Source organism: Chiloscyllium plagiosum, chromosome 31 (assembly GCF_004010195.1).
Source record: "Chiloscyllium plagiosum isolate BGI_BamShark_2017 chromosome 31, ASM401019v2, whole genome shotgun sequence".
Lineage (NCBI taxonomy): Eukaryota > Metazoa > Chordata > Chondrichthyes > Orectolobiformes > Hemiscylliidae > Chiloscyllium > Chiloscyllium plagiosum.
Window position 1 is genome coordinate 7,015,628 of NC_057740.1, and position 10,690 is coordinate 7,026,317.

At 42.8% G+C, this 10,690-nt stretch overlaps 1 protein-coding gene across 2 annotated transcripts in view; it reads right to left on the bottom strand.

Annotated features, from left to right (window-relative positions):
• The window catches only part of rpl37 (ribosomal protein L37), a 12,142-nt gene extending 1,782 nt beyond the window's left edge, over positions 1-10,360 (bottom strand). The window contains exons 1-3 of one of the 2 annotated variants that reach the window (XM_043720910.1): positions 10,268-10,360; positions 8,086-8,221; positions 3,873-3,957 (exon numbers count right to left, since the gene is read on the bottom strand). In XM_043720910.1, coding sequence (XP_043576845.1) covers positions 3,873-3,957; positions 8,086-8,221; positions 10,268-10,270 — 224 coding nt within the window. In that variant the 5' untranslated portion in view covers positions 10,271-10,360. Of the gene's footprint in view, positions 1-3,872; positions 3,958-8,085; positions 8,222-9,629; positions 9,650-10,267 lie in introns of those variants that run through there. The other variant, XM_043720911.1, reaches the window with a different exon arrangement.
• Positions 10,361-10,690: the final 330 nt, after the last annotated feature.

Here is a 10,690-nt window from a genome sequence, read left to right on the forward strand (position 1 = left end):
CCCCCCACACTGGGCTCAAATTCTCTCTACCCCCACACCGGGCTCGATCTCTCTCTACCCTTGCACTTGTCTCAATCTCTCTCTCTCCGTGCTGGGCTCGATCTCTCTCTATCCATTGCACTGGGCTCAGTTTCTCGCCCCCCGCGTTGGCCTTGATCTCTCTACCCTTGCACTGGGCGGATATGGAAGTGTCCCTTGGGGCCTTGGAGGGAAGTAAGGGGGGAGGTGTGGGCGCAAGTTTTGCATTTCTTGCGGTTGCAGGGGAAGGTGCCGGGAGTGGAGGTTGGGTTGGTGGGGGGTGTGGACCTGACGAGGGAGTCACTGAGGGAGTGGTCTTTTCAGAACGTTCATAGGGGAGGGGAGGGAAATATTTCCCTGTTCAGGAATGAGGAAAGTGTGTCCAGCAGGCTAAGATAAAAGGTAGGGAGGAGGGACTCCAGCAGGCCAAGATAAAAGGGAGGGAGGAGGGACTCCTTGGATGCTGCCTGACCTGCTGCGCTTTTCCAGCAACACATTTTCAGCTCTGATCTCCAGCATCTGCAGTCCTCACTTTCTCCTTGGTGGGATATGGGCCAGGAGCAGGCAGGGTAGGACTAGTTTAGTTTGAGATTACGGTCAGGATGGACTGGTTGGACTGAAACATCTGTTTCCATGCCGTGTTACTCTATAACTACCCAAGGGCCTACCACTAATTGTATCAACCCCACCCTTGTGTGTTGTCTGTTGAATAATACCCCTGCAATCATCTGTGCTGGAGTCTCACCCATTCACCATACTTATTAACAAATTACATAACTAATTAGCTCACCACTAACCTTAACTTAATGATGGCATAAAAAATGTAGCAGTGTAAGGAGCGTGGATGAAGCATAAAACTACAAATATATTATTAAATGGATGCTAAAAACTGCGATAAATGGATATTGAATACAGGCAAATAAAAGATCCAATATAGATCCTATGAGGATAAGACAGAACTCTTTCTAAACGTTGTAGAAAAGTGTGGCGCTGAAAAAACACAGCAGGTCAGGCAGCATGGCTCTTCCTAAACGTTGAAAAGCTAGAAACAGTGAAGGTCCAAAGAAACTTGGGGCTCCATGCACAAATCATTAAACTGGCAAGAAAATAATAAATGTTAATAAAAAGGGTAATGAAATACTGCTTTCCTTTCTAGAGGACTAGTATTCAAGGCAGTAAAGTTATACTTTGACTAGGTAAGGCCTTGACTGTGAGCAGTCTGGGCACCATACTTTAAGAAGGATATATTGGCCTTAAGAGACAATGCGGTGCAGATTCACCAAAACTATCATTGTACCTAGGAGGTTAAATTACAAGGAGACTACAAACACTAGCCAGTGCTCCCTGGAATTTGATGCAATATGATCAAAATCAAGATATTTAGGGAAACAAGTGGAAGTAGAGAGAAACTGTTTGTATGTTGGGGAATATGGATCAGAAGACCGTCTAAAATTAGAGCCAGGCCTATCAGGACTGAAATCCGGACACTTAAACACATAACTCGTCAAGATATTTGTGCTCTTCTGCAAATTGCAACTAATACTAGACGGTTACATTTTAAACATGAAATTAATGGAAATTTGTTTTTCAGACATATAAAGCAATTTAGGACAAAGGTCAATTAGTTTGGAGAGCAGTCATGGTATCACAGAATAAGAGAAAGGAAAAAAAAACTGAAGAAATAGGAGCAAGAGCAGGCTATTCAGCACCTGAAGCTGGCCTCATCATTCAACAAGATTATGGCTGATTTGCCCAAGGCCTCAATTTCTCTTTCTGGTCAGCTCCTCGTAGCCATCAACTTGTTGACGCTTCAAACATCTATTTACCTCCTCCTTGAATGTTTTCAGTGATATAGCCTCCAGAACTATGGGGCTGAGAATTTCAGACATTTTCTACCCTCAGAAAAGATTTCTTTGCATCTAAGTTATAAATGATTGTTTCCTTATTGTGTAACAATGTTCCTATTGTCTCACTACTGAAAACATCTTGTCAACATCTACTGTCAAGTCCCTCAGAATCTTGTATATTTCAATAAGATTACCTCTTGTTCTCTGAAACTCTAATGAGTTTAATTCTAATAGGCTAACCTGTTCAACCCTCTCATCTCAGGAACCTCTCGAACAACCTCCAATGCCAACCTTCCTTAAATACGAGGACGCAACTGTATGCAGTATTCCACGTGTGATGTCACTAACATCCTACACAATTGCCCGACCACAAGAAATGCAGGGGTTTTTAAAATTCTAAACCCCCAGAAAATTTCAACTTGTCTTGTTAACTACTTAATGCACATGCATGCTAACATTGTGTTTCGTGCGGATCATCCAAATTCCTCTTTTGTGGAGTTTTTCTCCTTTTAAATCAGTTTCGGATGCTTCCTACTAAAGTGCAAAAACTCACCTTTTCCTACATTAAACACCACTTGCCAAGTATTTGCCCAAACAGTCAATTGCAAGTGGTTTTCCAATACATTGGAATCCTCCCTAATATTAGCGAGTTCGAGAATATTTCAACCAATTCTCAAGTACTCAATATTTCCTTCAATTATAAAGAACACCAGTCCTCTGGAATACCTTCCTCTTCATTTATGTAATAGTACTCCAAAATTTGATGCTATTGCAGAGAAACCTCGAAGTTTCAGCAAACCATTTTCCAAATTGTTGCAGGTTTTGCTACTCAACTTCATTGTTATGCAGCACCTTGGAATATTCCAAGAATCTGAAAGGTGCTAATTTGGAGTAATATACATGGAATAGACAAGTAGTAGGGTTTTTTTTTAAAAAGTGATAACTTATAAAAACACACCACATTCCTTCTCTAAAACTTGTTACTTTAAGATGGCATTTGACCCCAATTCAATGTACAGTAAACATTTTAGGTGGCAGAAAAATGTCAAATCAAGGCTTAAGCACCACCACTAACACAACAATTATCATATATTAAATTAACAGGCTGTTTCCATTATGTGAACAAAGGAATTTAAAAAGGAAAACCTAACAAAAAACACCAACATTTTAACGACAAGAAATGTAGAAGTGTAAAATACACACCCTCTAGGGGTTTCTGAGGGTTTCCCAAACATCCAGGCTGCATTCATAACAGATCATTTTAATCATTGATTTGGGGCATGCCTTAGATTCATTTTTCTCCCAACTATCCAGCCGAACACCCGAATCAAATTATAAAAAGGTGCTGTAATGTGTTCTGATTCAAGGCCTTAATATATTCTAAATATTTATCGATCTCAAATCAAAACTTCTTGAAGAAGGAGAAAGTGAGGAATGCAGATGCTGGAGACCAGAGTTGAGAAGTGTGGTGCTGGAAAAACACAGCAGGCCAGGCAGCATCCGAGGAGCAGGAGAATCGACATTTCAGGCAAAAGCCCTTCTTCAAGTTCTTGAAGAACCCCAGTCCAAGCTCATTTGATGAGGAAAGCGGAAATTCAGTGATTTGGATTCAGACTAGATTACAGAGGTTACAGACTCGCTCCTGATCTGGCATACTACTACCTCCCAGATTCACCACCCAATGCTGCCCCTCTCCGACATACAGCCATAAACACTGCTCTTTCTGAGATACAACCCACTCCTTCACTCCAACACTCCTTCCTCTAGATAAACCAACCCTATCCCACTCCACAATATGAGCCTCTTACAGATGGCCTTCCCAGCCCAAACTGTACCTCTGTCAGGAGATAAAAAAAAGAACACTCTAGAAGCCTATTCCAATTTTCTACTTTTCATCTTATGGAAGAATTGATGTTTGATCATTTCACACAGAAACAGTGATCATGTGCATTAGCACTGCTGCCATGATCATTACAAACAGCCTCTCAGCATCACTACACCCCTTACCTGAATCTGCGATACACCACCTTCAGGTGCCTCATGCGACCTGTACCAGTTGTGTTTCTCCTTTTGGCCTTCACACTCCAGTTATCTGCAGAAAAATCAGAAAGATCACAACTATCAGCTCCCAAACTGAACAGGTGCAATTGACAGAGCTATTCAACAAGAGTGGATGTTCCCACCGACCAGTTCACAAACCAGAGATTACAGCCTCTCAGTTTACTCCATATATCAAACATTTAAATAATGTTGAAACATGGGGATTTTACTATAGCTAAGGGGTAATACTTCTGAGGATACCTTGAGATGTTGAGAATTCATCAGTACAAGATCAAGAGTTGACCGAATTAAAATCTTCAAACTTCTGAAGAACTACACAAGTCAAATAGCAACGCCTTCTTTTCACTGGTCAAATAAGGAGCACAAATTGAAAATAACCACAAACGACACCAGAGCAGTTAAGAATTTTTACAGCATGATATGGGTTTTTGACTGGTAAAGACTGAATGGTAAGAACACCAGGAGTGAAATCAGGCATAAGTGAATTGAAGAACAATGCCTGCATGAACTTTAGGGTGAAAATCAAGTGATTGCTAAAAGCATTCTTATTTTTTATTCATTTTGTGGGACTTGGGCGTCGCCAGCTGGACAACATTGATAGCCCATCCCTAGTTGCCTTTGAGAAGGTAGTGGTGGGCTGCCTTTTTGAATCGCTGCAGTCCACTTGCTGTTGTTTGACACACAATGCCAGTAGGGAAGGAATTTTCCGGTTCCAAGGTTGATGCCAGGTGGTCTGTCTGGTTTCATTTCTTTGTTGTGAATTTCTAGCGATTGATACAACGGAGGAGCTTGCTAGGCCATTTCAGAGGGCAGTTGAGACTCAACCACATTATCGTGGCTCTGGAGTCACATGTAGGCCAGACCAGGTAAGGAGCTCCACAGGCAGGAGGCTGGAAAAACACAGCAAGCCAGGTAGCATCAGAAGGTGGAGAAGTCAACATTTCGGGTGGAACCCTACTACAGGACAAGGAGCTGGGTGTGGGGGGATCTGCAAATAAAGGGGATCATGGGGACAGGGTAGTGAAGTGGGAATAGGTGAAGACAAGTACAGGGTACGACCTGGTTGGTCAGTGGGAAGAATGAATCTGGTTGATGGCAGGAAGCAGTGGAAGGGATGGGGAGGAGCTGGGGGAGGGAAGCTATTTGAAATTGGAGAACTCAACATTGAAATGTTGAGTCCTCCGGGCTGCAGGCTGCCCAGGCAGAAGATGCGGTGTTGTTCCTCCAATTTGCGCTGTAGTTCATTTTGGCAATGGAGGAGGCCAAGGATGGTCATATCAGAAAAGGAGTGGTTGCGAGAATTGAAATGGGCAGTGACCAGGAGGTCGAGTCAGCCCTTCCAGACCCAGTTGCGATGCTCGGTGAGCGTTCCCTAAGTTTACATTTGGTCTCCCCTATATGAAGAAGATGACATAGAGAGCACCTGAAGCAGGAAACTAGGTGGAAAAGAGGCAGGTGAGCTTCTGTCTCACCTGGAAGGACCGTTTGGGGCCCTGGATGGAGGTGTGGCAGGTGGTGTACTAGCAGGTTTTGTATCTTTTCCAGTTGCGGGGGAAGGTACACGGAGGTTCAGGGGACATCGGTAGGGACAGTGGCGCAAACCAAGGATTGGCCAAGGAACTGTCCTTGCGGAAGGCAGAGGGGTGGGGAAGGGAAGATGTTCTTGGTGGTGGGGTCTCATTGGAGTTAGCGGAAGTGCTTACGGATGACTCATTAGATGCAGAGACTGGTGGGGTGGAAGGTGAGGGAGAGGGGTTAGAGCAGTGAAACAGAGAACAGAAATGGTGAAGCAGAGGGCTGTCTACATGACAGCAGGAGGAAAAGCACATTGTTCAAAATAGGTGGACATCTGGGAAGCTCGCAAATGGAATGTCTCCTCATCCAAGCAGATGTGGCAGAGGCTGAGGAATTTGGAGAATGGGATGCAGTTCTTACAGGATACTGGGTGGGAGGTAGTGTAGTCCATGTGGTTATGAGAGTCTGTAAGTTTGGAGTAAACGCCCATCTCGAGACTATCGCCCAAGATGGAAATGGTGAGGTCAAGAAAGGGGAGGGAAGTGTCTGAGATGAACCAAGTGAACTTGAGGAAGAGGTGAAAGTTGTGGGTGAAGTCAATGAAAGGCAGATTTCCCTCCCTAAAGGACAGTTGGGTTTTTCTGACAATTGACAATTGGTTTTGTGGTCATCAATCAACTCTTAATTCCAGATTTGTTTTCATTGAATAGAAATTCCACTATGTGCTGTGGCGGGATTTGAACCCAGGTCCCCAGAACATTATTCTGGGTTTCTGGATTAATAGTCAAGTGGTAATACCACGAGGGCATCACCTCCCCAATAGCTAATAATTAAATAATCAAATATTTCAAGACGCTTGACTTTTACAGCCACAAGACCATTTGTGAGGGCTGACAAGCATTTATCTTAACATCAATCACTCCTCTCCATTCCTGGAGAAACATTGTTCAAAAGATACTGATCACTCACTGACATCTAACGGAATGTCCACAATAACATACGAAACAACATAGTCAGCATCAACTTAACCATGAAGCACCACATAACTGAAATAAAGCACACTCTCACCTGACATTCAACTTAATGCTCAACTATGTCACCTAACACAAACCCACTTTTTGCTATTCTCAAAAGCACAATATAACCATAGAGTCAGAGTCATTGAGATGTACAGCATGGAACAGACCCTTCGGTCCAACCCATCCATGCTGACCAAATATCCCAACCCAATCTAGTCCCACCTGCCAGCACCCGGCCCATATCCCTCCAAACCCTTCCTATTCATATACCCATCCAAATGCCTCTTCAATGTTGCAATTGTACCACCCTCCACCACATCCTCCAGCAGCTCATTCCATACACGTACCACCCTCTGTGTGAAAAGGTTGCCCTGTAGGTCTCTTTTATATCTTTCCCCTCTCACCCTAAACCTATGCCCTCTAGTTCTGGACCCCCACCCCAGGGAAAAGACTTTGCCTATTTACCTTATCCATGCCCCTCATAATTTTGCAAACCTCTAAGGTCACTCATCAGCCTCCGACGCTCCAGGGAAAACAACCCCAGCCTGTTCAGCTTCTCCCTAAAGCTCAAATCCTCCAACCCTGGCAACATCCTTGTAAATCTTTTCTGAACCCTTTTAAGTTTCACAACATCTTTCTGATAGGAAGGAGACGAGAATTGCACGCAATATTCCAAAAGTGGCCTAACCAACGTCCTGTACAGCCGCAACATGACCTCCCAACTGCTGTACTCAATACTCTGACCAATAAAGAAAAGCATACCAAACGCCTTCTTCACTATCCTATCTATCTGCGACTCCACTTTCAAGGAGCTATGAACCTGCACTCCAAGGTCTCTATGTTCAGCAACACTCCCTAGGACCTTACCATTAAGTGTATAAGTCCTACTAAGATTTGCTTTCACAAAATGCAGCATCTCGCATTTATCTAAATTAAACTCCATCTGGCACTTCTCAGTCCATTGGCCCGTCTGGTCAAGATCCTGTTGTAATCTGAGGTAACCTTTTTCACTGTCCACTACACCTCCAATTTTGGTGTCTACTGCAAACTTACTAACTATACCTCTTATGCTCGCATCCAAATCATTTATGTAAATAACAAAAAGTAAAGGACCCAGCACCGATCCTTGTGGCACTCCACTGGTCACAGGCCACCAGATTGAAAATCAACCCTCCACCACCACCTTTGAGCCAGTTCTGTATCCAAATGGCTAGTTCTCCCTGTATTCCATGAGATCTAACCAGTTAATTAAAACAACTTTAAAAATACTAAATCTATTCCTGATATCTGTGGCAGAGCAGATACACGTCACAGACCTAGCCCAAGGTTGAGTGGGTGAAGATGCCACAGACAAGTGAAGTGTAAGTTAAAACAACTGCTCTAGAGACTGCTGACAAAAAGTACATGTCAAAAGACCAGAAATAACTTGAATTGCAGGGATTTCCAAAGAACCTCCCAATACTCAGTAATCATGTACAAAGACAACATTTTTGCCATGGTATGTGCTAAAATGATGCTCATATGGGAATCAGCACAGGTGACAGGGAGATAAAGCATTCTCATCCTCAGCATTCAACCATTTTGTTCACGGCTATCACTGTTATGCTCAATGCGATGGTACTCACACTTCCTCTTTCTCTTGGCAGGGTAGGCACATTTGCCGCAGGTGGACTTCTGCAGGTGAAATGCCTTAGCCCCACATCGCCGGCAAAGTGTGTGGGTCTTGTTCCGCCTCTTACCAAATGACGATGTTCCCTTCGTCTAAGAAAGAATAAGAATAAAACCAACAAATCATTGTATGAAAGAGGGATTAAAAACAATCAATTTAACCTTAGCTCAGAGTTCAGCATAATGAGAGCCAAACAATAACAAGTGGCCATTAACACCTCACGCTCTGACGAAATTACAAAACAGCAGCAAGGCTGCAGACTCCAGGCAAGTTCAGGCAGGGAATTACATGTCCAGAATGGACAGACCATTGAATCCAACTGGACTACACAAAAGTTAATGCTCCAAGGCTACTTCATCTAACCCTATTGATGCATCCTTCTACTCCATCTTCCCTCATACACTACTGTCGGTTCTATCTTCAACTACTGCCATTTATTGCACTGGTGCATTTACATGTTGACATGAACATCCTCACAAACTATAATAAAGCCAAGAACTGTGAATACTGGAGATCTGAAACAGAAAGAGAAATTGCTAGAGAATCTCAGCACATCTGACATCTCTCCACAGATGCTGCCAGATGTGAGTTTCTCTAGCAATTTGTTTTATTTCCTCACAAACTATGCCTAATTAAAATGAAAACAGAAAATGCTGGAGATGTTTAGCAATTCAGGAAACTTCTGTGAAGAGCAAAGCAGAGTAAATATTGGGATAACTTTATTTTGATGCTACACATAAATCATCTCCTGCATCGTTTAGAGCCTGGCAAAGGTGATCAGATGCTTCACCTTGGGCACTGTAAATGTGACTGACTAATTTAAGGTTTTCAACTGTAATATCAATTAATTTTAATGGTGTTGTGCAATACGATGCACTATTTGAGGAGAAAGCAAGGAGTTGAAAAGTGTTGGAAAAGCACAGCTGTTCAGGCTGCATCCGAGGAGCAGGAGAATCATCGTTTCGGCCATTAGCCCTTCACCAAGAATGGGCACTATTCCTACACTAACCAGGCACTATTTGAGAACAAGCAAACTTGGGAACTGACTGGTAAGTCAATTTATTTGCTCTCAGACGAAATATTTGTACATCATTTATTATGCACGGTCAGAAGTGTTCAGGGACAAATATGACGTGAAAAAGAACAAAAAAACAAAGGAAGTGCCATCTTTTCAGTGCAGTCAGTACATCTTTGAAAATTATAGAGAAATCAGATTAGGAGCTGAAAGGTTAAAATCAAACTTCTCCCATTCAAAATGCTGTAAATCTACAATACTGAATAGTGTCACAGAAGTCACATCCCTAATAGGGACTTCCTCAAATCCATCATAAAATGACCAAAAATATTGATTGAAAGAAAAGGCTCTTAGCCAAACAATAAAAGAATGTGAAACATTAACATTCTTCAAACTGCTCAGAATCTGTTGCACAGAAATAATCAGGATCGGGAGTGTTACAAAAACAAAATACTGTTAATGCTGAAAATCTGAAATAAAAATACCATGCTTGCAAAACTCTACTTGTCAGGTAGTATGTGGAAGGAAAAGCAGTTGCTGTTTCAGATCTTAGGAGCTTCCTTCATATCTGGGTCAGAATTCACTGTGGAGAAGAATAAGTTACTCCCTCACGTCTGAGGAAAGCTCACAGATCTGGTTTTCTCTACAGTGGTGCTGTATGGCCAAGCTGAGTCTTTGCTGCACTTTGTTTTCGCTTGGTCTTGCACTGTAGCTATAATGCATTACCTGGCGAAGACATGAGGATTCATTGTGAGATGGAGTGACTGGAGAATCAGAAACGGGAGGGATAGGCAGGGGCTATATCAATTCAAACCGTGGCCAGGAAACGGAGCCTTGCTTAAGAAGATACATGACCAAGTAAAAGCGTCACTTTATACAAAGCTCTGCCTGCTGTCAAATAGAAGCACTAGGCCCAATGTTAAGCCCCCGATTCGAGTGTGAGCACCGCTGCAGCGGCTAAACGCCTGCAAATTCCTCGGCCATTCCCCATAATATCTGTGCGGCACAATAGTTAAACATATATCGAACTAACTCCTCATGATGGGCTGATGGTAATGGCCCGGCTGGGAATGGATGGACGTGGATTTCTCCCAGGCCTTCACCGCCTTTAACCCTCACTCACCATTTTCACTGCGCGCCTGAGAGACCGGAAGTCGACTTCAGTAGCCTCTTATACCTTGACACCGGAAACAATTCCTTCCCTAACCTGACCTTCAGCCAAGTCCTAGTTTCAAAGCTGTCCCCGCACAAACCGAAGGTGAAAAATAGTTCCTATACATTTCTGATGAAGAATCATTGAGATTGGAAATATTTGATTGTTTTTTTTCCATCGATGCTGCCTGATACCCAGTATTTTTTGTTTTCAGTACAGATTCAGTAATTTGCTTCCATTTATTTATCTTTGATGCCAGTGTTCATTGCCTGTTCATCAAAATGGCATGGGAAGTAGAATTAGTAATTTCAAAACTGTTAAATCACTAATTTTTCCCAGATGCGATGACATTTGAAAATCAGTTTCTCCACGGACAGATGACAACTGAATCCA